The sequence below is a fragment of the Coptis chinensis genome, chromosome 1 (assembly GCF_015680905.1).
Source record: "Coptis chinensis isolate HL-2020 chromosome 1, ASM1568090v1, whole genome shotgun sequence".
NCBI lineage: Eukaryota > Viridiplantae > Streptophyta > Magnoliopsida > Ranunculales > Ranunculaceae > Coptis > Coptis chinensis.
The window spans coordinates 36,345,432-36,371,922 of NC_141456.1; the positions used below are offsets into that span (position 1 = coordinate 36,345,432).

The 26,491-nt window shown below is 36.8% G+C and overlaps 1 protein-coding gene and 2 long non-coding RNA genes across 3 annotated transcripts; all 3 read left to right on the plus strand.

Annotated features, from left to right (window-relative positions):
• The first annotated feature begins 1,751 nt into the window (after positions 1–1,751).
• Positions 1,752–2,275, plus strand: LOC147523767 (uncharacterized). The gene is made up of 3 exons (XR_015196776.1): positions 1,752–1,831; positions 1,908–2,053; positions 2,157–2,275. It is a non-coding gene; the product is annotated as an uncharacterized LOC147523767 (long non-coding RNA).
• A 3,379-nt stretch (positions 2,276–5,654) lies between these two features.
• On the plus strand, positions 5,655–6,314 carry LOC147523768 (uncharacterized). Its single transcript, XM_086572318.1, has one exon. The coding sequence runs from the start codon at positions 5,655–5,657 to the stop codon at positions 6,312–6,314; it is 660 nt and encodes a 219-aa protein (XP_086428444.1).
• An 18,900-nt stretch (positions 6,315–25,214) lies between these two features.
• On the plus strand, positions 25,215–26,005 carry LOC147523769 (uncharacterized). Its single transcript, XR_015196777.1, has 3 exons — positions 25,215–25,422; positions 25,656–25,772; positions 25,888–26,005. It is a non-coding gene; the product is annotated as an uncharacterized LOC147523769 (long non-coding RNA).
• Positions 26,006–26,491: the final 486 nt, after the last annotated feature.

The window sequence follows — 26,491 nt, forward strand, 5'->3', positions numbered from 1 at the left end:
CCAAGCCTACCTATACTATTGTTTATATACATGTTGTGCTGGAGAGGTTGTGAGCATATCGTTCAATTTATCAAGTAAAATATTTGCATCTTCTAGGTAATCGTTGGAGTTACATACCCTACTATTATTTTCCTCTCAATCATATTACTCTTCGCCTTGTGCGCAATCAAAACTTTCTTCTATGTCACTATAAGATGATTATATTCTTTTTTCTTATGTAATCTAGATGCTCTTTCTTAGAAAGTGTGTGTTTAAGATTTCTGCTTAGTTTCTTTCGTACATTCAATATGGTTGTTTTGTAGGAATACCTCAATGGCAACAACAGAATTCCAACACCTTACCTCGCTTCGTAGTGGCACAACCAACTTGAAAATAAAAGTTCGTCTGACCAGAATGTGGGAGTCAATCCATTGGAATAACAACAATGAGGTCTTAAGTAGAGACTTTCTGCTATTGGATGCTAAGGTAATCAACCGCGTTTGTTTTGCAATCATTCAGAATTTACCACTGATTTTTTCCTCTTCTTGCTAGGGAACCCACATACATGCTAAATTGGAATCGAAGGATTTTAAAGAATTTGACAAATTTGCAAAAGGAGCTTTGTTGGAAGAGGGCAACATCTACGTCATTGAGAGATTTGACGTGGTGTTAGCAACGACCTATCGCCCAGTGGTACATCCCTTTGTAATAAAATTCAAACCAGTCACATTGATACAGTTAGCTGATGAAGGGGGGGCTGAAATCGCAAGATACAACTTCAATTTCATTGAGTATAACACAGTGCCAAACAAAGCAAAACAGAAAACTCTTCTATCAGGTAATCAATCACAACCTTATGCTTAAATATCCCCTCTTGGTTTTACTTCCCTGTTAAATTAAACCGTCTCTTAAAGTTAACTGGATATAATCAAAGATCTAACCTTATATTTATTTAAACAAGCAGATGTGATTGGTGTGTTGAAGAAAGTCAGCAGCACAAAACAGAAATCTGGATCAGTTTTAAAGGAGATAGTACTCATGGATCAGAAGTTAGTACACCCTTTATATATCAATTTAAACAGCCAAACATGCTGTTGTAGCCTAATCAAGTTTATTCACCCTTTAGGCGCGCTGAAGTGACCATTACTTTATGGGGTGATCTGGTCAAATCAATTCCGGATGACATACTAACACAACAGAATGTGATCATTATAGCCACGCGCTGGTTGCAAGGGATTATCAAGGTAATAATACATTTACAGTGTTCACAACTTTAATTGTTATTGAAAATTAATTAATTTTAAATTCTATTCTAAGCCAACGCACTTTTAATATGTCTTTTGTTGTAGACAAGATTACCCTTTCATCTGTTAGTGGAACAAAAATCTATGTCAACCTGGATATCCACGCCATCACTGAATACAAGCGCGGGTGAGTTTAGGATATTTATCTAACATATTTGCATTCGCTCTTACATAACGCGTTAAAAAAGAGGTTATGGAAATAAAAAATAAGTTTATGTCAACATATAACTGTTGTGGATGAACGTAAACTATTTTTCGTTTGTATAACAAATGAATGTGTTGTAATCAACCACAATGCCATTTGGGCCAATTTCCTCTCCCTTTAATTGGTTTGTGTATTTTTTTTACTACCATTCCTTGGCTATATTGTCCTATAAACTTAGCGGGTCGTACATTCTTTTATATTGTTGCTCACTAGCATTGAAGCTGCAAACATATTGGTTGAGCTTGAGGGCCCTGCTGAAAATCTATCTGAAGAAGCACTACTTAGAGACAGGCGAGTTACTATAAGTGAATTGAAGGAAATGGGAAGAGATCAATCATATAAGGTATATGCTAATTTTTGCTTTCATATATGAATGTATATACCTTTGGCTCAAAATATACTCCATTCTATCGTTGTAGGGATCAAGTTATACTTGCAGTGCCATTATAGACAAAGTATACAGTAATAATTGGTACTACAATAGTTGCAAGCGTTGTATGAAAACGATTGCGCAGGCTGAACCCAAGACACACTGTCCAAAATGTAGAGTGGACAGCGAAAAAAAGTGAGTTAAATATATATTTTATGTTGTTTTTTTAAAGTTTTATTTAAAATGACAAATGACAAATGACTGCTTCTTGCCTATACACATTCTAATGTCTAAACAGGTACAAGCTACGATTTGCTGTTAATGATTTCTCAGACATTACCACTTTTGTCGCTTTCAACAAACATGCTGAACACTTGGTGAAGAAGTCGGTTGAAGAATTAGAAATTATCCATAAGGCAAGCTAATTAAAAAACCCAATGCCTCTGTCTATTTTTAAAATGAAGGCCATTTGTCTAAATTACCCATTCTTATCCAAATTACAGGACCGAGGGCTGAAAGCGGTTCAAACTGAACTAAGGAAACTTGAAGGCCGATCTTACATTTTCCAGTGCAAATTACCGAGTACAGTGCAAAGGAAGGTTTTGAATCGTTTACCGTTGAGAAGATTTACCCCGACCAAGCTGTCATCGATTGTCAATTGGTTGAGCAGGTAGTTTGATGTGTGTCTTTTTGGTCGGATAACAAATTTGTTTTACTACAATCACATTTAACCATTTTACACAACCTTAGGGAAGCCAAGGTGCATATGTGGAGTCATCTGTTGATATTGTTGAAGAAGCTGATCCAGGCAAAGTATTAACCTCCGAGATGCAGCCATCAAAAAAAACAAAAAGAACATAGTTCAAGGTAAATGTACAACACAACACTCTTGGATATTGTAATTTAAAACTTTATTTATTTTGTTTGTTAAAAAAAGTCTACATGAAGCATACAATCAAAAGTCCGTGTGTGTCAACGTTTTTACCCTTTCTACATTGCAGGAGACATCCATGGCTGTAGAATCAATACATTGTCTTAACTCTACTTCTTTTGATGTGTGTTCTTAACAAGAGGGATTTGGATACTGTTTGAGAAATGTGCCTCTTTATGTTTTTTTTTCACTGGTGCCTTTGTGTTTCACTTTTTTTATCGTCACTGTATGTTTCGTTTCGTGGTTTGGTGCTTCCCTATCTAACTTTGATTTATTTTTTATATCAGTTCAATGTTAATTGTTATGTTCCATCTTTTTGTCACTGTTTTTTTTTTCATGTACCATATGCTGCAATTTATCTCTTACTTTTCCCTTTCGCATGCACCAAACATTTATGTATGAATTCTAAGGATTGTAACTGCCATACCAGTACAGTAGACATGAGGGTATATGTGGAACAGATGGAATCTCTTATGCAACTTTCTAATGTAGGCCAGTTTAATTTATGGGTTCTACTAGGCATGTGATCACGCTGCTATTAAAATGTTCGCATGTTACGCCTTCACATGAATACCGATTTTTTTCCCCATTTATACCAGATTTGGGTGCTAGCCAACTAGACGTATTTCTCTTATGCGCCCATTTCTCTCATCTATATATTTAATTCTTTTTTGCAGCAGGTATAGCTTAACGAAATCGTCACAAAGGTGACCTTTTCAATTTTCCCAAAATGGATCAGATTTTGACGTGCTTGGTCTGATTTTAATGGGGAATGATGTTTTTTTTTTCTTTTCATATGCATTGTTGCTGTTTGTTATTTAACCATCAAATAAAAATAGAACCCTTATTTGCGTACTTTGAGCCACTAAACGTTAGAGGTAAGAAATTTCTGAATACATGTGGTGTAGAGAATGGATTAGCAAGGAGTAGTATATATGCATTAACGTCATATTTCTTTTCCATAATTTAAAAATGGTTGACAAACTGAGTCTAACATTCTCAAAAATGGTCGTTTCTTATAGAACAACACTTTACAAATATTTCAAATTATTAGTCTGATATTGATTGTCGTCAATTAATTTGTTCATGGTCTAATAGCCATCGTTGTTTGTCTCGACTGATACTACGATTTAGGTCATGTTGCGTACGGCAGTTTATATGGTTTGCCTCCGTTTTAAGATGGTTCCCTATTCCAGTTTTATGTTTTCCTTTTCTGCAATTCATATGGTTTTGCTCTCTGTAAAACTTTTTTTTTTTCTTTTGTTCTAAGATGAAGCTTTGAATACCCTTATGTGGTTGACAAGGTTGTATTGTTTCCCATTGGAAGTTAATGGAAGGTATATATAGGCTGTGGTTAGGACGATTAGAAACGAGAACAAGAAGTGCACACCTTTCGGACCGGCTTTCGGTGACCAAGAAAATTCCGGGATCATTTTTGACGAGTTTAATACTTTTGCTGAAATTGCTATAGCCAACCACTTTATCATGATATTATTAGGGATGATGTCAAATCGAAACCTCTGCAGCGTCATGTGCTCATTGTATGCTTATTTCCCCTTGGTGGTAGGGATTTGACGGCATGTGCAAGGTATGGTTTTGCGCACTCAAGCTCTTAAGTTAACCAATTTGGGTAACTTTCTTTGATTATAACTATACATTACATTGCTTCCGTGTGTCGCAGTTATTAGTTTTTAGGTTATATTTAGTGATATATTCTTTGACCTGTTAATGTGACAAATTTCAGATCGTTTGTTGTTAGCAATTTCAGATACCGTGAGGTGGATTGCATCCACTAGCAGCAACAACAACAGCCCAATGTGTGGTAGCAGCATCAACGATTCAATTCGCATCGGCCACGTCAAGTAAATATGGACCAGCAACTGCAAGGTAATGACAGTGGGATATGCCGAGGTCGGGGAGCAAGAGGAAGAGGGGGTGGGTCGGGCGTGGTCAAAATAGTTTAATGAAGAAGGACCATAACACCCCCGCAATCAAGCCATGCCCCTATCTTAAACTCTTCTATGTACAAGCAGACGAGACTCGGCTAAGGATGGTGGATCGATTAGCTGCGTCTCAAGGCTATTTCCACATCATGGATACTCCATCTAACAGAAGGTGATTTCCTTTTAGCTTTGCATTTACGTCGACAACATGACAGCTCAGCTATATGTTTTCCAAGTGTTGGAGTAAGCCCCTGCTTTCTAGTTTGGAAAGCTATAAGGGAACCTTAATCCATTTGGACCAGAGTGTTCTCTAGCATATATGGGACAAACTGGATTGATAAAAAAGAGGAGCCCCCTCCATATGCTTCTTGGCTTTGGAAGGGGGTACATAGAACTTACTCCCAAAAAAAAATGGGCTTCTTAAGTCTATTGGAAATGACATGGATACTAAGGTTACTGATGATCCGTGGTTAGTATGTAATGGACTACCAAAATGTATAAAAGACTTGGGTTACTATAGTGCATATTTGGAAGGCATGGAGGTTAAGGATTTGTTTACTGATGATGGGGAGGGATGGAATACTGATCTGATCTTTAACCACCTTCCCCCTTACATTGGTAATCAAATTGTGAATATGGTAATCAGACCAAAATATGCAAAGGCAGATAAACTTATCTGGATGCATAGCAAAAGTGGGAAGATCACTGTAAAATCAGCTTACAATTTTCTGTGCCAAAAATCATAAATGAACATGCCTCAAGTTTTGATATCAACACCATCAGAAAACTATGGAGACTAAAACTCCCAGCAAACATTTAAATGTTTCTGTGGAAGACCTATAATTTTGGGCTGACCACTGGAGATAGTCTTGAGAGGAAACACATGGTAGGAGACTTCTCTTGTCCCTACTGTGAAAAAGAAATGGAAGAGCCAATGCACCTCTTCTTTGAATGCAATTGGGCAAGAAGCCTATGGTTTGCTGGTTTGGGAATCAGGGTGGACAAGATATTATGTAATGACATCAGATCTTGGTTGAAGGAGTTCATTATATGGGCAAGCAGTAAGAAGGAAGAAGAAGTTGAAAGGGGGAATCTAGCCTTAACTTTATTGCATGCTTTGTGGGAAGATAGGAATGACATCAAATTTGAAGAATCTACTATGAACAGGACAAGGGTTATAAGGAGAAGTCATACCCTCGCTCTTAAATATAACAATGTGTTTAAGAAGCTAGGAGATATAGCTTCTTCCTCATCCTCAATCTATAATCATACGGACAACTCAAATTTTGATGGGATGTTTCCTGTCAGTAATCCATTATCTGCCCATGTTAAATTTGATGCTTCTTATAACAGGGAGACAGGAAAAGCTGGGGCGGGAGCAATTACTTGGGATCATGACGGTAAAACATTAGGAGCAGCAGAGAGGAGTTTCAAAGCTAGGAGCCCAGAAGAAGCAGAGATACTCATTGCAGAGGTGGTGGTACAACTAGCACTGAAATTGGGAGGAGCAGCTTATACTTTCGAAGGAGATTGTCAGGAAGTAATAAAAGCTCTTTCTGACATCAATGCTAAATGTCACTAAAACCTTCAGCAAGTTAGGGATTCAATATGTAGGACTATTTTTCTGGAGTTATCATTTTGTAAGTTTAGATGGATTTGTAGGATCTTTAATGGGGAGGCCCACGACCTGGCCAGATGGGCTAACCACAAATAAGGGATGGGTCCTCTTCCAAAGTGTATGCAGAATCTCAATTTTTTTTTTTTTTTCCGATAAACCACTTCTTTCCATATATTTAAAATCTCATAAGAGGAGTTACAGACTCAAATACCCAATTTGGAGGAGGTCCAATTCCTGCATATCTTGTTGCCCACTTGGCCAGTTCATGGGCATCTCCATTGGTGTTACGGCTTATCCAAAAGAACTCGGAATTGGACTCATTATTTATATTACAAACTTGAAATAAATCTAAAATTTTCTTCACATGTTCATCTACTTGCCAACCTAAGCTTTCCTCATTCCCTGCAAGCACGTCCATCAACTGACGATTATCTCCCAAGACTATAGAGGGCCCTGGCTTTAGCTTCTGAATTAGAGCAGTTGTGACTTCTGCTCCATAACATTCTGCCTGTATAGCTGTTTGACAATTGAATTTCATGTATGTTTGATAATTTACCATCCGGACTTCTCGTGATATTGTGGCCGACGCCCCCTTATTCTCACATCTGTTAAAAGCACCATCAAAAGAGATGAGATTCCTGTTGCTGTATAACTCCCTATGGCGCACACTAAAATCTAAAGTATTGTTTATGACATGACGAAGATCCTGACCATTAGGGGATGGATTGTTCTCTGCAGTATAGGCTTCTGTGATTCTCTTGACTGTTTGATTCACAATTGTGTAGATCTCCTGGAAACTGCTCCTCTTTCTTTCAAACTTGAGTTTGCTTCTTGCTTTCCAGATTTCATGCATCATACATAAACCATAGATACTGGAAGCCTGTAGATCCTTGTCTCTCTCCCAGCTAATGAAATCATCAAGCCAACATCTGATATCCTTTTCTTCTTTTGCATCTGCCCTCAAACTTATGTTTGATCCATACCATAGTGTTCTACTCCACTCACAACCAAAGAAAAGGTGATAATCAGTTTCAACGTGCCTTTCACAGAAAACACAAGTTCATTTTAAGTTCTAAGAAAGGTAAGTATGGGTTTAGCGGAAAAAAAAAGAATCTGAATTGTTCCATGTTTCCATCACATGCTATTCACTATACTGGTATACAATTACATTGATTGCCATAATTGCCCCAATGCGGGAGTCGATGTGCCGGAGATGGAACAGACGTAGATGCTTATAACGTCCAGTCAGATTGAGACTATAGGATATAGCAACAAGTCTGTGTTAAAACAAAAACAAGATTTATTTTTTGCTCATGGTTTGACCCTGTTTTGAGGTTTAGTGAGAGACTAGAGACTCTTTTCTTAATTCTTAGCAAGTGTTAGCATACCGAAATTAGTGGACAAACTAGCTGGTCTCTGAAATTATATTGTAAGTCCGTTAACTGAACAAGATGTCTAAACTCTAACAGTATTTCTGTCTAAAGGCTCTTGAGTTATAAGTGCAGTGTAACCCTAAATGAGCTAACACCTTATTAGATTTGTCCTGAGTTATAAAACTCCTTTTTTTGGTAATCTGACTTATAACTGTTACTTCAAATCTTCAATGATAATCCATGGAGGCTGGAGCACAGTGAGCCTATAACGGTTGCTTTAGTCCATGTCCACGTGAGTGTCTTGTGGGCTTGCGTTCCTGTGGAAGTTTATTATTTTTCTTTGTGAAGTTGAAATAATAGCCTGTTTCTAATTTTGTGTAGTTGTGTCAACGGCACTTTTCTAAAAATCGGTCTAGGCGGTCTCTAGGTGTTAGGCGGTGTTCAACCGACTCGCTTAGGCCCTAATCATTTAAAAAATCGGTGGACCGCTACCTAGTCGGTCCAGTCAAGTTTTTTTTTTTTTTGAATGATTAAATGTAGAAAAATAAAGACCCGTGTAGGCTTAAGATTTGAATGAATTTAAAAGACTTAAGTCTAATGTAAATTATATGCCACTATAACAAAGAGTATGTTTTATATGAAGTCAATATTCCTCAACTATTACGCATTTTTGTAATAAATATCTTTGTTTGTGTTTATTTTTTGAGTTATGGTAAATGATTTTATTCATTTTTTGTAGTATATGTGTGTATTACTATATATATTAGGAAAAAAAACTGCCTAGCGCCTAGCCCGTCTAGGCACTGTCTAAAAGGCCTAGGCGCTCTCCCACCACCCGACTACCACCTAGCGTTTTTTAGAACACTGGTCAACTGATAGGGATACAACTTGCGAAGAACACTGAAATTAGTACATAATATACACAGAATCACACCCATTCGAAGAACACAGTTCGACAAAAAAGTAAATATCTGGAGTTTAATTAAGAAATGTGCCACGTGGCTAAAATATAATTTTACAGAACTATATATTTTTGAATAATATTTTGATTTCGAAGGTTGGGGTTCAATTGAGAAAAGTGTAGTCGTCGATTGTAAGAGCTCATTGAATGATTGGAATGCCATACACAATTTTGTACTTCTTCGAAATTGTAGACCTGAGGAGTTTATAGCGTCTTGATCGTGAAGGTAACACAAATACTGAAGGAAAATCATGTGAGTTACTACTATATACAGTTGGAACAAGGAATGGAACAAGGGCTATGCTTTCCAAGTTTAAAGAAATTACAGGTCGGAGAATGAGCAGAACTGTTTAAGAAAGAAAACCATAATGAGGCAGCCTCACCTAGAATGATCCGTACAGTGACCAAGGCTCCTTAGCTAAGAAACTGGTGCAGCTCTCAACACAACCTCTGCAGGTATTAAAAAAGGGCAGCTTGGCAAGTTTGGCAGCCTGACGCAAGTAGTCTAAACATAAAATGGAGTAGAAGTAAATAGTATGTAATCAATGACAAGTACTGTTATAAACATTCTGTTAGAGCTCAGCTGCTGCAGTTAACTGGCTACTCTATTGCGATAAACAAAATCATCAAGAGAGTCTACTCACTACATTTTCTTATGAAATAGAGGTGAAGTGATCTATATTATACAAGTAAGTGTGCTTACTACACTTTTGAATTCCCACGAATCAGAGTATCATGCGAAAACAAATTTCAATGCAGAGTTTTTTCATGGTTTCAACTTTCAAAAGGAAAAAAACAGTTGCGAAGGTGTATTTTGCTAGATTTAGTAAAACTTTTCGGGCAGCAAGCTGGGGCAAGAATACTAATCAACTGTGTTTTTTACAAAACTTTTCCAGTTCAACAGACAACAATTACTGTATAATTAACTGTTAAGGAGTTCTTACATAGCTAACTTAGTTTAAATAAATATAATATTCGGCTAAAAATATATTATACATACCAAATGAGCCTACTAAGAAAAGGACGTGCTAATGAGACCACATAACGGCCATTTTAACTCGCATACTGCCAACGACAATCACTTGTCTCAGTGTAAGATAGAATAATAATCTTCACTTGGTAATTAAATATAGTAAAAAGGACTGGGATACCAGATGACTCACCATTTAAAATAAGATTAATAGCTGTTATATAAAGCCATAGTCAAATATTCATAAAACAGGCATATATATATATATCCTTATATATATATTATAGCTGAACCCTCTTGGCTCTATTTTTAGAGCCTTTAGAGAGTGTCACGTCATACAACTAATTACTAAAATTTAGAGTGAAAAACCGGAAGTTTCGAAAACTTTTGACAAAAAATAGGAGAACAAAAGATAAAAAAGCCCAAGATCAGTGATCGGTGCTTAACTTTTGACGAAAAAATAGGAGAGCAAAAGATAAAAAAGCGATCTTTGTTTCGTAACAGACCATTTTTTTCATTTCTAACGGATATAATTGTTATTAATTTATTTTACGGATATATCCGTTACTCCTTAAGTTTTTGTTAGTATATATCCCAATTTATTTTTTTTTGACCCAACTTTTAATATATTTTACCGATAAAAAAAGAAAAAAATCGAGAAAAAAAGAAAATAAAACAAAAGCCTAAAAGCCAAAAATCAAAAGAAAGTATAAGTCTAACTATCTCGCCTCTTCACTCTCCCTTCCCATTACCCATTTCAACTCCACCAAACTCAGAAACAATCTCCATTACCCATTTCAACTCCCACGCCAGGTTCAACAACTACTCTGGGTTTTCAGGTACTTTTTTTTTTTTTTTTTTACTTTACTTATATGAACATTGGGTGGTGAATATTGGGCTTGTTCTTTTTTTGGTATTTGGAAGATTAACATACGCTGATTCTGATATATGTCCTGTGATTTCACTAACTGATTCACTGTTGTTGGATTCGATTTCGATCTTTCCAGGTGGAGACTTGTTCTCTGGTGTTACTGAGGTGAGTTTTATTTTATTGCTTTTTAATAAAGATTTCATTTTTATTGTTTTTATTTGATTTTTATTGTAATTAGTTATTATTTAGCTTTGATTCTTGAATACAATCGATTAATTGCCTCCCCAGATTGTTACAATAGTGAAAAATAATTAAGAAACACACAAGCTATTGAATTTTATCTGCAATGCCCAATATATTTTTATTTTTCGATTTGTTATTGGTGCATTTTGGATTGAAGGGAAACAATAATGTTAACACAGAGACATTCAGCTTTTGCTGTTATCTCACCATCTGTTGGCTAAAAATTATTTTTTGTAGATTGTTGTTTTGGGTGCATTTTCCAGCTTGATTATATTTCTTTTTCTAATGATAATAATAGTAACAATAGTAGGGGAAAAGGACTCAAACATCAAAAGAAGAAGCTCCACAGTTTTTTTTTAAGAAAGGCGATAGTTTTCTTCTTAAGTTTGGTCAATTCAATCGAAATTCGTATGGTGTTGAGCTTTTTTCATATGGGCGCTGCACATTATGTGGAATTGGGTGTCATCTGAGATCTTCAATGGGCTTCTACTTGTAGTGGAATCTATATAATATTCTTTTTTATCAAGTGAAGGCATTTTCTTTTAGAGAGAATTGTTGTTAGTTATGCATTTCTTTCTCCTTAGTATCACCATAAGTTGGAGCACATTTCTTTCTCCTTTGTTTCAATGCTTTTATGATTGAATTATGGTCACCGTAATGTGACAAGCACATTATCATCTTGTCCGCTTGATCATTTTAGTTGAGGGTTTGTCAATTAATGATCCGTCTTTCAATTTTGTAGATCGTGGAATCGCCTTTGAAGGTCGGTTCTAACGCTCGTGTTGAATCATTATATGGTATATGTTTGTAAGATATGGTGATACTGAAAAGGCTAGATTATGGATATAATGGCTTTCAGGGTGCCTACAATACCCAAAGCTTCTAGATCATTTCGGGTAAATACTCCTACCATTTTGTATGTCTTCCTAATTTTACCAAATATGAAAATGGTTCAACTTCTAATTTGTATTTTACGATTTCAGAGAAAACGTTCTTATAAAAAGAAAGTTGAAGACAATAGTATGTGTGCATTTGAGTTGCTTGCTATCAGTAGCTGGAAACTTATTGCAAAGAGAGAGAAAGTACTCCTATTTCTAGTAATGTATCCCCCGAAAAGTTATTGCAAGAGAGGGAAAGTACTCCCCGCTTCAAGTAATGTATCTTCCGGTAGAGTTCAACCCACAATTGTCAAAGATACCATTAAGAAGGAATTGCTAGATGAAGAGAAACCACTAAAACTAGAACCCCGCGGATCAAGGAAGCTCTCGATGAGAGTGTTTTTGCTTCCGAATTTGGCTTGCAAGGTAGCAATAAGGATCGCGTTCCAGATAATGGTATTTGCTTCAAGATTCAAAGTGTTTGTGAAAAGCGAAAAGAAATCGGGAAGGTTACCAAAGAAAACAAAGAGATGTTCCAAGGGATGTCTTTGAATCCTACAAACGGGAAGTTGGAGCCGAGGGCAAAAGATTGGTACCTTACCAAATGGTAATGTGCCCGACACGCAGTTCTGAAAGTACCCAATGGATTTAGATACTAAACCCCGTGACTTGTAAGTTCCGATAGTAGTGTGAAGGTGCCTTTGTGCACCGACCCCATTCTTCATGGTCCTTTTCCTAGGTACCATGATGATGTAAAATTAGTTAGTAAAGATGATGACGAAAACTCTTCGGGTGCACCCAACCTAGCACCGTGACTTTGAAGACTTTTAGGGCACCACCACGTATTGGTGACCGCAGGATAATTTAAAGCCGTTGGCATCCGTGAATCGGAAAGTTGCCCTGAAATTGAAAGATGGGGATCTTTTTAATAGTGGTAAGCTTCTTTTCGGGTTTATTTATATCGTATCCCGCCCGTTGAGTTGGTATTTTGTTAAATCTTAATTCAATGATCACATTTTATTGGGGGTTCTCTTATTTTATAGATGGGGACATGAAGCCCGTTTTTCCAGTAAGGAAAACTTGTTACACGCTACAAAGGTCTCAAAGGAGCTATCCTTTTAAGAAAAGGAGGCTATATGAGCAAAGCTCGGTGTCCACATCCTACGAGGGATCAAGAGTGAAGGAAATTCTAGTTCGCTCAAGAAGGTCAAGGATAATGAACTCTATTTTGGAGGAACAAGCAAATGGAGGTCTATATTTGACCATGTTATCAGCTTTGTTTAATCAAGTTTACGCCTTTGTGCAATGTTTTCATCAAGATCATTGTTTGTTTTGCAGCAAGTGGGGCTTCATGTTCGGTGGCTGCTCAAGACTCGGCCCTCCCAAATTCAAAGATTCTCATGGTAATAGAAATTGATTATGTGTCCTTGAATGATATTGGCTTCCGACATTTAAGGAGTTCTTACATGCACTTATCTTCCTTATCTCGGTGAAGCTCAAGATCAAGTCCTTCAAGATACCGTAACTCTTTATCGAGATTCCGGAAAGTGCAACCGTTGGTTCATCAAGGTAATAATGAAGCTTCCTATTTTAGTATTGTGGTTTCGACATTCTCAGAGCGGTCTTTGTCCCAAATAACTAGCGCTTTCTTGTCCAACTTGGTTGATTTTTTTTATTTAAAAACAAGATCCATCTCGCTGTTTTAATTGTGTCTTTGTTGGCATGTTAATTTGTTTATAGAGGACAAGAATGGAAGCGTAACTGCTTTTACTTGGGGAGGTCTCGTGTTGATGTACTTCTGCAGGGAAAGAAGATTAGGGACAACAACAAGACATTACCGCAAACTGGAATCTCTCATAGCAATAATTTGGATGGATTGGGCTTCTCACTCGAGCCAAATGTTGTAAATTCTCCACCACCTCTCTCGCCCTCAAGACCCTCCCTTTTCGCTCCATTGTGAGGCACAACCACTAACTAGGTAAGTGATCCGCTCAAAAAATTTCAAATGATGACACTGTTCTTGTTAAGTACCGTAGACCTTTTGATGTGTCAATCTAATGCTTTCTTGAGCCGTAACAATAGTTACTACGAAGTTCCTTTAGTATCGATTCGCTTTTGTTACTACTTGGCATTATTTATTGATAGGGACGAAAACAGTTTGATGGGTTAGTCATTAGTAGGTTATATGCTTGTATAGGAGGTGAAATAGTATTACAAACATTAATGCTTTGAAAATGCAGAAACCGGCCCGTGTTTTTAGGATTCGGTTTTCTTCAAAGAGGGTTGCAAAAGTTCGCTCCAAATGAAAGGATTATATAATTTATTTACCAATCAACTTTTCAAACCGCCGGTTTATTGTAGCACTACTTTTATTAGAGATCGGCCCCAAGATCTTGGGGCCACTCCACCCCTTGCCTATTGGTTTTGACTTTTGAGTTGGAGGCTCCAAAGTTAATCCATTCTCCTCCTTTCTTCCTTCATAAATACTTGTTTTGTGCTTATTGGTAGATAATGATAAACTAAGAGCAAACCTCTTTAATTTCATCAGAGGCAGATGGCCTACTTCTTCACATCGCTTGTGGGACACTAAATTATGTTGCTCAAGAGGTATTTTTCTGGTTCTATCTTTGTTTAATCATGAATTGGTTTTCACTATTGCATCTTATGACAGTTTGTATTTTTTCCGGTGTTTTTCTTATATTAGGTTCTTAATGATTAAGGTTATGATGGAACAACAAATGGATATATGGTCCCGTGGAGTGATTCTTTTTTGTTCTTATGGCTCGCTATTTGCCTTTTGACGAGTCAAATCTAATATCTCGCATTACAGAAAGGTGACTACTTAAATATGATTTCCTTCCTAATTCAATATTAATATTTGATCGTCAGAGAGAAGTGTTGCATGATCTAGTTCACTTTAAAACTACAGATCAACAAGGCTGATTTTACGTGTCCTTCATGGTTTTCGGCCCAAACAAGAAAGAACCTAATTGCGCATCCTTGACCCCAATCCTCTTATCAGTAAGTTGTCTCCACTCTCGAAAGCTTCTTCCACGCTTAGTGGTTTTATAGTTAAACTCGACCCCAAGCCCAATCTTTGAGCTCGTTTTGTAATGAAATCAAGATCGTAGATTTGATGTGTTTGGCTTTTCTTTCTATAATGTTACACCTTTTATGTTCCCCGTGAGAATTACAATCCCCGACATACTAGAAAATGAATGGTTTAAGAAAGGGTATAGACCACCGGACTTTGAACAAGGAGAAGACGTAAGCCTCGATGATGTTGTTCTGTATTTAACGACTCAAAGGTATGATCACTAATTTCTGATGAATTGAGCCCTTTATGCTTTGTTTTTTTTTTTTTCGCTCGGTGGTGTTATTATAACCGTAAGAGTATGATTATGTTCACCACCCATCGGGTCAAAACAACCAAAGAAGATGATCGTTTCCCCTTTTAATTTATCTCCTAAAAATTTCATTTTTCGGATCGACTAATGAATGCTCCTTTGTAATCGTTTGTTTACACCTTCCAACTATAGGGTCTCGGCCGAGAAACACGCTTTTACTTTCAGCCTACAAATGAAATAATGTCTAAAATAGAGGAAGTCGCCAAACCTCTTGGTTTTAATGTGCACAAGAATAATTACAAGGTAAAACGCTGCATCTTAATATGGTATATTGATAAGGACGCCCACAAGTTATATGATTAAGCATTTTTAGCAAAATTATTTGATTAACTTGGCAATATGCCAACCATATTGCAGATGAAGTTGAAAGGTGACAAGACCGGAAGAAAGGGCCATCTTTCGCCGCCAGAGGTACAAAATGATTCCTTGAGCAATATGAACTCGTTCTTATCGTGGGCTGTTGCTATAACATGGTATTTACTACCTTTTCTTTTCTAGGTTTCAGTTACAATTGATGGTTGTCAAGAAAAGATTCTGCCCTTTTCTGGTCGATCGGGATTGTATATCGAGGGTTCAGTTTCTCCACCGATTTCTGGTGTTGATATAAGAGTTGTAACTGCAGATAATAGTGGCGACGCTCCTCTGCAGAAAGGTGAATTAGTGCCGAAACGACATAACCGAACCGGATGGTTTCTTTATTGGTGGGCCTCTATATGATGATGCTGATTACGAGATTGAGGCTTCAAAGGTTTGAAATCTAAATGATTTGATTTTCTTGATAATATATTACTGGGCTGCTTGCAAATCTTTTTCCAAACCTTGCGAACCTTTTGTATTGCATTGACAACCCATATGTTTGGATACCTCATATTTAAATTGGACACGCAAAGATCTAAAAGCCGAGTCCTAGTAGTGTTGATGTAGTATGGGGACTTGGAAGTATGCATCCGTTCATCTCTTGCCTTGATTTTATCTATGATGTTGACAGTTGACATGCTATTTTTAGGATAGCAAGATTTGTACACTTGTAGGTGACTAGGTGCGGTGTCAGTAAATTAGCTAGTTTCAGTTTTTGCCTTTCACTTTCCATTTTATATTGTTTAAAGTGATAATCTTGATGCATTTTGTCTTTCAATGAGGTGATGTTAAATAGTTATTGTGGTGGGCCTCTAGATAAAGAACGTTGTTCTAATTTTGTGCTTAATTGTTTGCATTTCGGTTATCATTTAAAATCAATTGGATCAAGTTCCTTTTCTTGTCAGAAGCTTAGTCAAATTGCCATATGTATATACCCTAGAGAAGAATCTTCAGAGTTATTTCCTTCTATTCTACTGTCACTAAGTGGTGAAGATGGCTATAGATGAGAACTTGTGCTTTGGGTTCTCTATCTTTTGGTGCCCTCTTTCTTATATCTGTATTCTTGGGGTCCAAAGATTTTCTATTGTTAAGATTGTGTTGTGTTAGACCTTGGTCATACATGGGCCCCTGATACACGCTGGTACCTATAGCATCAGTAAAGAATCACCACTCTTGAAGCTTTTCAGATCTCTGTAGAATTCGGAAGAAGCGTCGATGGCGAAGGAGAGGGTCCAGTAATCAATTTGCTTCTCCATAGTCTCCTGACTTAGTACATTCATGTCCACCACTCTGGAAGGCTTTGGGAGCTCCTTTCTCTGCCCAGCCTCGGTGAAAATTTTGTACTCATCATATCATTGTATATAAGTATGAGAAGTCAGTCACATAGTTCTGCTTCTACTCATCTGACATTATTTGACCAAATTTGTATTGGATATTATTTGACCCAGGATTTTTTTTTTTATTTAGTGGCTACAGTTTACTAACGGATATATCCGTTACAAATAATAGTTAGTAAACAAGTGACCACATCCATTACTAACGGTTATATCCGTGAGAAACAAATTATTTTCCCGCTAGAAACTGAAGCGCGCCAAACTTGACTAACACTTATATCCGTTACAAATGACAAATTTAATCGGGTCACGAGTTGTTGGCTATCCGTTACAAATAATTTTAGTAACGGATATAACCGTTACTAATATTATTAATTAGTAACGGTTATATCCGTTACTAAAGTTGGCCTAAGTGAGAGTGACGCCCCAGAACTAACGGATATAACCGTTAGTAAAAATATTAGTAACGGATATAACCGTTAGTAAATGTCTTTTCTGGTGTAGTGAGGGCCCTGGCTTTAGCTTCTGAATTAGAGCAGTTGTGACTTCTGCTCCATAACATTCTGCCTGTATAGCTGTTTGACAATTGAATTTCATGTATGTTGCCCCCAGTAATTTACCATCTGGACTTCTGCATATTGTGGCCGACGCCCCCTTATTCTCACATCTGTTAAAAGCACCATCAAAAGAGATGAGATTCCTGTTGCTGTATAACTCCCTATGGCGCACACTAAAATCTAAAGTATTGTTTATGACATGACGAAGATCCTGACCATTAGGGGATGGATTGTTCTCTCGCAAAGATAGGCTTCGTGATTGATTCTTATTTGTTTGATTCACAATTGTGTAGAGCCCCGAAACCGCTCCTCTTTCTTTCAAACTTGAGTTTGCTTCTTGCTTTCAGATTTCATGCATCATACATAAACCATAGATCTTTGGAAGCCGTAGATCCTTGTCTCTCTCCGAGCCTAATGAAATCATCAAGCCAACATCTGATATCCTTTTCTTCTTTTGCATCTGCCCTCAAACTTATGTTTGATCCATACCATAGTGTTCTACTCCACTCACAACCAAAGAAAAGGTGATAATCAGTTTCAACGTGCCTTTCACAGAAAACACAAGTTCATTTTAAGTTCTAAGAAAGGTAAGTATGGGTTTAGCGGAAAAAAAAAGAATCTGAATTGTTCCATGTTTCCATCACATGCTATTCACTATACTGGTATACAATTACATTGATTGCCATAATTGCCCCAATGCGGGAGTCGATGTGCCGGAGATGGAACAGACGTAGATGCTTATAACGTCCAGTCAGATTGAGACTATAGGATATAGCAACAAGTCTGTGTTAAAACAAAAACAAGATTTATTTTTTGCTCATGGTTTGACCCTGTTTTGAGGTTTAGTGAGAGACTAGAGACTCTTTTCTTAATTCTTAGCAAGTGTTAGCATACCGAAATTAGTGGACAAACTAGCTGGTCTCTGAAATTATATTGTAAGTCCGTTAACTGAACAAGATGTCTAAACTCTAACAGTATTTCTGTCTAAAGGCTCTTGAGTTATAAGTGCAGTGTAACCCTAAATGAGCTAACACCTTATTAGATTTGTCCTGAGTTATAAAACTCTTCTTTTTTTGGTAATCTGACTTATAACTGTTACTTCAAATCTTCAATGGTAATCCATGGAGGCTGGAGCACAGTGAGCCTATAACGGTTGCTTTAGTCCATGTCCACGTGAGTGTCTTGTGGGCTTGCGCGTTCTCGTGGAAGTTTATTATTTTTCTTTGTGAAGTTGAAATAATAGCCTGTTTCTAATTTTGTGTAGTTGTGTCAACGGCACTTTTCTAAAAATCGGTCTAGGCGGTCTCTAGGTGTTAGGCGGTGTTCAACCGACTCGCTTAGGCCCTAATCATTTAAAAAATCGGTGGACCGCTACCTAGTCGGTTTTTTTTTTTTTTTTTTAATGATTAAATGTAGAAAAATAAAGACCCGTGTAGGCTTAAGATTTGAATGAATTTAAAAGACTTAAGTCTAATGTAAATTATATGCCACTATAACAAAGAGTATGTTTTATATGAAGTCAATATTCCTCAACTATTACGCATTTTTGTAATAAATATCTTTGTTTGTGTTTATTTTTTGAGTTATGGTAAATGATTTTATTCATTTTTTGTAGTATATGTGTGTATTACTATATATATTAGGAAAAAAAACCGCCTAGCGCCTAGCCCGTCTAGGCACTGTCTAAAAGGCCTAGGCGCTCTCCCACCACCCGACTACCACCTAGCGTTTTTTAGAACACTGGTCAACTGATAGGGATACAACTTGCGAAGAACACTGAAATTAGTACATAATATACACAGAATCACACCCATTCGAAGAACACAGTTCGACAAAAAAGTAAATATCTGGAGTTTAATTAAGAAATGTGCCACGTGGCTAAAATATAATTTTACAGAACTATATATTTTGAATAATATTTTGATTTCGAAGGTTGGGGTTCAATTGAGAAAAGTGTAGTCGTCGATTGTAAGAGCTCATTGAATGATTGGAATGCCATACACAATTTTGTACTTCTTCGAAATTGTAGACCTGAGGAGTTTATAGCGTCTTGATCGTGAAGGTAACACAAATACTGAAGGAAAATCATGTGAGTTACTACTATATACAGTTGGAACAAGGAATGGAACAAGGGCTATGCTTTCCAAGTTTAAAGAAATTACAGGTCGGAGAATGAGCAGAACTGTTTAAGAAAGAAAACCATAATGAGGCAGCCTCACCTAGAATGATCCGTACAGTGACCAAGGCTCCTTAGCTAAGAAACTGGTGCAGCTCTCAACACAACCTCTGCAGGTATTAAAAAAGGGCAGCTTGGCAAGTTTGGCAGCCTGACGCAAGTAGTCTAAACATAAAATGGAGTAGAAGTAAATAGTATCTAATCAATGACAAGTACTGTTATAAACATTCTGTTAGAGCTCAGCTGCTGCAGTTAACTGGCTACTCTATTGCGATAAACAAAATCATCAAGAGAGTCTACTCACTACATTTTCTTATGAAATAGAGGTGAAGTGATCTATATTATACAAGTAAGTGTGCTTACTACACTTTTGAATTCCCACGAATCAGAGTATCATGCGAAAACAAATTTCAATGCAGAGTTTTTTTCATGGTTTCAACTTTTTCAAAAAAAAAAAACAGTTGCGAAGGTGTATTTTTGCTAGATTTAGTAAAACTTTTCGGGCAGCAAGCTGGGGCAAGAATACTAATCAACTGTGTTTTTTACAAAACTTTTCCAGTTCAACAGACAACAATTACTGTATAATTAACTGTTAAGGAGTTCTTACATAGCTAACTTAGTTTAAATAAATATAATATTCGGCTAAAAATATATTATACATACCAAATGAGCCTACTAAGAAAAGGACGTGCTAATGAGACCACATAACGGCCATTTTAACTCGCATACTGCCAACGACAATCACTTGTCTCAGTGTAAGATAGAATAATAATCTTCACTTGGTAATTAAATATAGTAAAAAGGACTGGGATACCAGATGACTCACCATTTAAAATAAGATTAATAGCTGTTATATAAAGCCATAGTCAAATATTCATAAAACAGGCATATATATATATATCCTTATATATATATTATAGCTGAACCCTCTTGGCTCTATTTTTAGAGCCTTTAGAGAGTGTCACGTCATACAACTAATTACTAAAATTTAGAGTGAAAAACCGGAAGTTTCGAAAACTTTTGACAAAAAATAGGAGAACAAAAGATAAAAAAGCCCAAGATCAGTGATCGGTGCTTAACTTTTGACGAAAAAATAGGAGAGCAAAAGATAAAAAAGCGATCTTTGTTTCGTAACAGACCATTTTTTTCATTTCTAACGGATATAACTGTTACCAATTTACTTACGGATATATCCGTTACTCCTTAAGTTTTTTGTTAGTATATATCCCAATTTATTTTTTTGACCCAACTTTTAATATATTTTAATTACCGATAAAAAAAGAAAAAAATCGAGAAAAAAAGAAAATAAAACAAAAGCCTAAAAGCCAAAAATCAAAAGAAAGTATAAGTCTAACTATCTCGCCTCTTCACTCTCCCTTCCCATTACCCATTTCAACTCCACCAAACTCAGAAACAATCTCCATTACCCATTTCAACTCCACAGCAGTTCAACAACTACTCTGGGTTTTCAGGTATAATTTTTTTTTTTTTTTTTACTTTACTTATATGAACATTGGGTGGTGAATATTGGGCTTGTTCTTTTTGGTATTTGGAAGATTAACATACTGATTCGGTCGAGATATGTCCTGTGATTTCACTAACCTGATTCAATCGTTGTTGGATTCGATTTCGATCTTTCCGGTGGAGACTTGTTCTCTGGTGTTACTGAGGTGAGTTTTATTTTATTGCTTTTTAATAAAGATTTCATTTTTATTGTTTTTATTTGATTTTTATTGTAATTAGTTATTATTTAGCTTTGATTCTTGAATACAATCGATTAATTGCCTCCCAGATTGTTACAATAGTGAAAAATAATTAAGAAACACACAAGCTATTGAATTTTATCCGCAATGCCCAATATATTTTTATTTTTCGATTTGTTATTGGTGCATTTTGGATTGAAGGAAACAATAATGTTAACACGAGACATTCAACTTTTTTTTGTTTATCTCACCATCCGTTGGCTAAAAATTATTTTTGTAGATTGTTGTTTTGGGTGCATTTTTCAAAGCTTGATTATATTTCTTTTTCTAATGATAATAATAGTAACAATAGTAGGGGAAAAGGACTCAAACATCAAAAAAGAAGAAGCTCCACAGTTTTTTTTTTTAAGAAAGGCGATAGTTTTCTTCTTAAGTTTGGTCAATTCAATCAAATTGTGATGGTGTTGAGCTTTTTTCATATGGGCGCTGCACATTATGTGGAATTGGGTGTCATCTGAGATCTTCAATGGGCTTCTACTTGTAGTGGAATCTATATAATATTCTTTTTTATCAAGTGAAGGCATTTTCTTTTAGAGAGAATTGTTGTTAGTTATGCATTTCTTTCTCCTTAGTATCACCATAAGTTGGAGCACATTTCTTTCTCCTTTGTTTCAATGCTTTTTATGATTGGAATTATGGTCAGCTGTAATGTGACAAGCACATTATCATCTTGTCTGTTTGATCATTTTAGTTGAGGGTTCTTTGAATTAATGATCCGCCTTCTTTCAATTTTGTAGACCGTGAATGCGTCTTTGAAGGCTGGTTCTACGTTCGTGTTGAATCATTATATGGTATATGTTTGTAAGATATGGTGATACTGAAAAGGCTAGATTATGGATATAATGGCTTTTTCGTGCCTACAATACCCAAAGCTTCTAGATCAACTCGGGTAAATACTCCTACCATTTTTGTATGTCTTCCTAATTTTACCAAATATGAAAATGGTTCAACTTCTAATTTGTATTTTACGATTTCGGAGAAAAGCGTTCTTATAAAAAAGAAAGTTGAAGACAATAGTATGTGTGCATTTGAGTTGCTTTGCTTTCAGAAATTTGGAAACTTATTGCAAGAGAGAGAAAGTACTCCTATTTCTAGTAATGTATCCCCCGAAAAGTTATTGCAAGAGAGGGAAAGTACTCCTCGCTTCAAGTAATGTATCTTCTCGGTAGAGTTCAACCCACAATTGTCAAAGATACCATTAAGAAGGAATTGCTAGATGAAGAGAAACCACTAAAACTAGAACCCCGCGGATCAAGGAAGCTCGATGAGAGTGTTTTTGCTTCTGAATTTCATTTGCAAGGTAGCAATAAGGATCGCGTTCGGATAATGGTATTTGCCCGAAGATTCGTTTGTGAAAAGCGAAAAGAAACTGGGAAGGTTACCAACAAAACAAAGAGATGTTACGCGGGATGTGCTGAATCCTACAAACGGGAAGTTGGAGCCGAGGGCGAAAAGATTGGTACCTTACCAAATGGTAATGTGCCCGACACGCGAGTTCTGAAAGTACCCAATGGATTTAGATACTAAACCCCCCGCGACTTGTAAGTTTCGATAGTAGTGTGAAGGTGCCTTTGTGCACCGACCCCATTCTTCATGGTCCTTTTCCTAGGTACCATGATGATGTAAAATTAGTTAGTAAAGATGATGACGAAAACTCTTTCGGGTGCACCTAACCTAGCACCGTGACTTTGAAGACTTTTAGGGCACCACCACGTATTGGTGACCGCAGGAATCTGGAAAAGCCGTTGGCATCCGTGATAATCGGAAAGTTGCCCGAAATTGAAAGATGGGGATCTTTTTAATAGTGGTAAGCTTCTTTCTCGGGTTTATTTATATCGTATCCCCTACCGTTGAGTTGGTATTTTGTTAAATCTTAATTCAATGATCACATTTTAATTGGGGGTTCTCTTATTTTATAGATGGGGACATGAAGCCTGCTTTTTCGGGCAGGAAGGAAAACTTGTTACACGCGCAAAGGTCTCAAAGGAGCTATCCTTTTAAGAAAAGGAGGCTATATGAGCAAAGCTCGGTGTCCACATCCTACGAGGGATCGATGAGTGAAGGAAATTCTAGTTCGTTCAAGAAGGTCAAGGATAATGAACTCTATTTTGGAGGAACAAGCAAATGGAGGTCTATATTTGACCATGTTATCGCCTTTGTTTAATCTGTTTTGCCTTTGTGCAATGTTTTCATTGAAGATCATTGTTTGTTTTGCAGCAAGTGGGGCTTCATGTTCAGGTGGCTGCTCAAGACTTCGCCCTCCCGGTCAAAGATTCTCATGGTAATAGAAATTGATTATGTGTCCTTGAATGATATTGGCTTTCGACATTTAAGGAGTTCTTACATGCACTTATCTTCCTTATCTCCAGTGCTGAAGCTTCGGTATCAAGTCCTTCAAGATACCGTAACTCTTTATCGAGATTCCGGAAAGTGCAACCGTTGGTTCATCAAGGTAATAATGAGCTTCCTATTTTAGTATTGTGGTTTCGGACATTCTCAGAGCGGTCTTTGTCCCAAATAACTAGCTTTCTTTTGTCCAACTTGGTTGATTTTTTATTTAAAACAAGATCCATCTCTGCTGTTTTTAATTGTGTCTTTGTTGGCATGTTAATTTGTTTATAGAGGACAAGAATGGAAGCGTAATCGCTTTACTTGGGGAGGTCTCTGTGTTGATGTACTTCGCAGGGAAAGAAGATTAGGGACAACAACAAGACATTACTGCAAACCTGGAATCTCTCATAGCAATAAGTTTGGATGGATTGGGCTTCTCACTCGAGCCAAATGTTGTAAATTCTCCACCACCTCTCTGCCCCTCAAGACCCTCCCTTTCGCTCCATTGTGAGGCACAACCACTAACTAGGTAAGTGATCCGCTCAAAAATTTCAAATGATGACACCGTTCTTGTTAAGTACCGTAGACCTTTTGATGTGTCAATCTAATGCTTTCTTGAGCCGTAACAATAGTTACTACGAAGTTCCTTTAGTATCGATTCGTTTTGTTACTACTTGGCATTATTTATTGATAGGGACGTAAAACAGTTTGATGGGTTAGTCATTAGTAGGTTATATGCTTGTATAGGAGGTGAAATAGTATTACAAACATTAATGCTTTGAAAATGCAGTAAAACCGGCCCGTGTTTTAGGATTCGTTTTTCTCTTCAAGAGGTTGCAAAAGTTCGCTCCAAATGAAAGGATTATATAATTTATTTACCAATCAACTTTTCAAACCGTGGGTTTATTGTAGCACTACTTTTATTAGGAGATCGGCCCCAAGATCTTGGGGCCACTCCACCCCTTGCCTATTGGTTTTGACTTTTTTGAGTTGGAGGCTCCAAAGTTAATCCATTCTCCTCCTTTCTTCCTTCATAAATACTTGTTTTGTGCTTATTGGTAGATAATGATAAACTAAGAGCAAACCTCTTTAATTTATGTAGGGCAGATGGCCTACTTCACACCGCTTGTGGGACACTAAATTATGTTGCTCAAGAGGTATTTTTCTGGGTTCTATGTGTTTTAATCATGAATTGGTTTTCACTATTGCATCTTATGACGATTTTTGTATTTTTTCCCGGGTGTTTTTCTTATATTAGGTTCTTAATGATTAAGGTTATGATGGAACAACAGCCGGATATATGGTCCCGTGGAGTGATTCTTTTTGTTCTTATGGCTCGCAGCATTTGCCTTTTGACGAGTCAAATCTAATATCTCTGTACAGAAAGGTGACTACTTAAATATGATTTCCTTCCTAATTCAATATTAATATTTGATCAGAGAAGTGTTGCATGATCTAGTTCATCAAACTACTGATCAACAAGGCTGATTTTACGTGTCCTTCATGGTTTTCGGCCCAAACAAGAAAGAACCTAATTGCGCATCCTTGACCCCAATCCTCTTATCAGAAGTTGTCTCCACTCTCGAAAGCTTCTTCCACGCTTAGTGGTTTTATAGTTAAACTTCTGACCCCAAGCCCAATCTTTGAGCTCGTTTTGTACTGAAATCAGCATCGTAGATTTGATGTGTTTGGCTTTTCTATAATGTTACACCTTTTTATGTTCCCCAGAGAATTACAATCCCTGACATACTAGAAAATGAATGGTTTAAGAAAGGGTATAGACCACCAGACTTTGAACAAGGAGAAGACGTAAGCCTCGATGATGTTGTTGCTGTATTTAACGACTCAAAGGTATGATCACTAATTTCTGATGAATTGAGCCCTTATGCTTTGTTTTTTTTTTATTTCTCGTGCTCAGTGGTGTTATTATAACTGTAAGAGTATGATTATGTTCACCAGCCACTGGTCAAAACAACCAGCAGCATGACTGTTTCCCTTTGCAATTTATCTCCTAAAAATTTCATTTTTCGGACTGACTAATGAATGCTCCTTTGTAATCGTTTGTTTACACCTTCCAACTATAGGGTCTCGTCAGCCGAGAAACACGTTTTACTTCTCAGCGCCCTACAAATGAAATAATGTCTAAAATAGAGGAAGCTGCCAAACCTCTTGGTTTTAATGTGCACAAGAATAATTACAAGGTAAAACGCTGCATCTTAATATGGTATATTGATAAGGACGCTCCACAAGTTATATGATTAAGCATTTTTAGCAAAATTATTTGATTAACTTGGCAATATGCCAACCATATTGCAGATGAAGTTGAAAGGTGACAAGACTGGAAGAAAGGGCCATCTTTCTGTCGCCACAGAGGTACAAAATGATTCCTTGAGCAATATGAACTCTGTTCTTATCTGTGGGCTGTTGCTATAACATGGTATTTACTACCTTTTCTTTTCTAGGTTTCGCCATAATTGATGGTTGTCAAGAAAAGATTCTGCCCTTTTCTGGTCGATCGGGATTGTATATCGAGGGTTCAGTTTCTCCACCGATTTCTGGTGTTGATATAAGAGTTGTAACTGCAGATAATAGTGGCGACGCTCCTCTGCAGAAAGGTGAATTAGTGCTGGAAACGACATAACTGAACCAGATGGTTTCTTTATTGGTGGGCCTCTATATGATGATGCCTGATTCACGAGATTGAGGCTTCAAAGGTTTGAAATCTAAATGATTTGATTTTCTTGATAATATATTATCGGGCTGCTTGCAAATCTTTTTCCAAACCTTGCTTTAACCTTTTTTTGTATTGCATTGACAACCCATATGTTTCGGATACCTCATATTTAAATTGGACACGCTAAAGATCTAAAAGCCGAGTCCTAGTAGTGTTGATGTAGTATGGGGACTTGGAAGTATGCAT

Bases quoted from the DNA above. Each gene is read 5' to 3' on its own strand.
- LOC147523768 (XM_086572318.1), top strand. From the start codon at position 5,655: ATGGAAGAGCCAATGCACCTCTTCTTTGAATGCAATTGGGCAAGAAGC.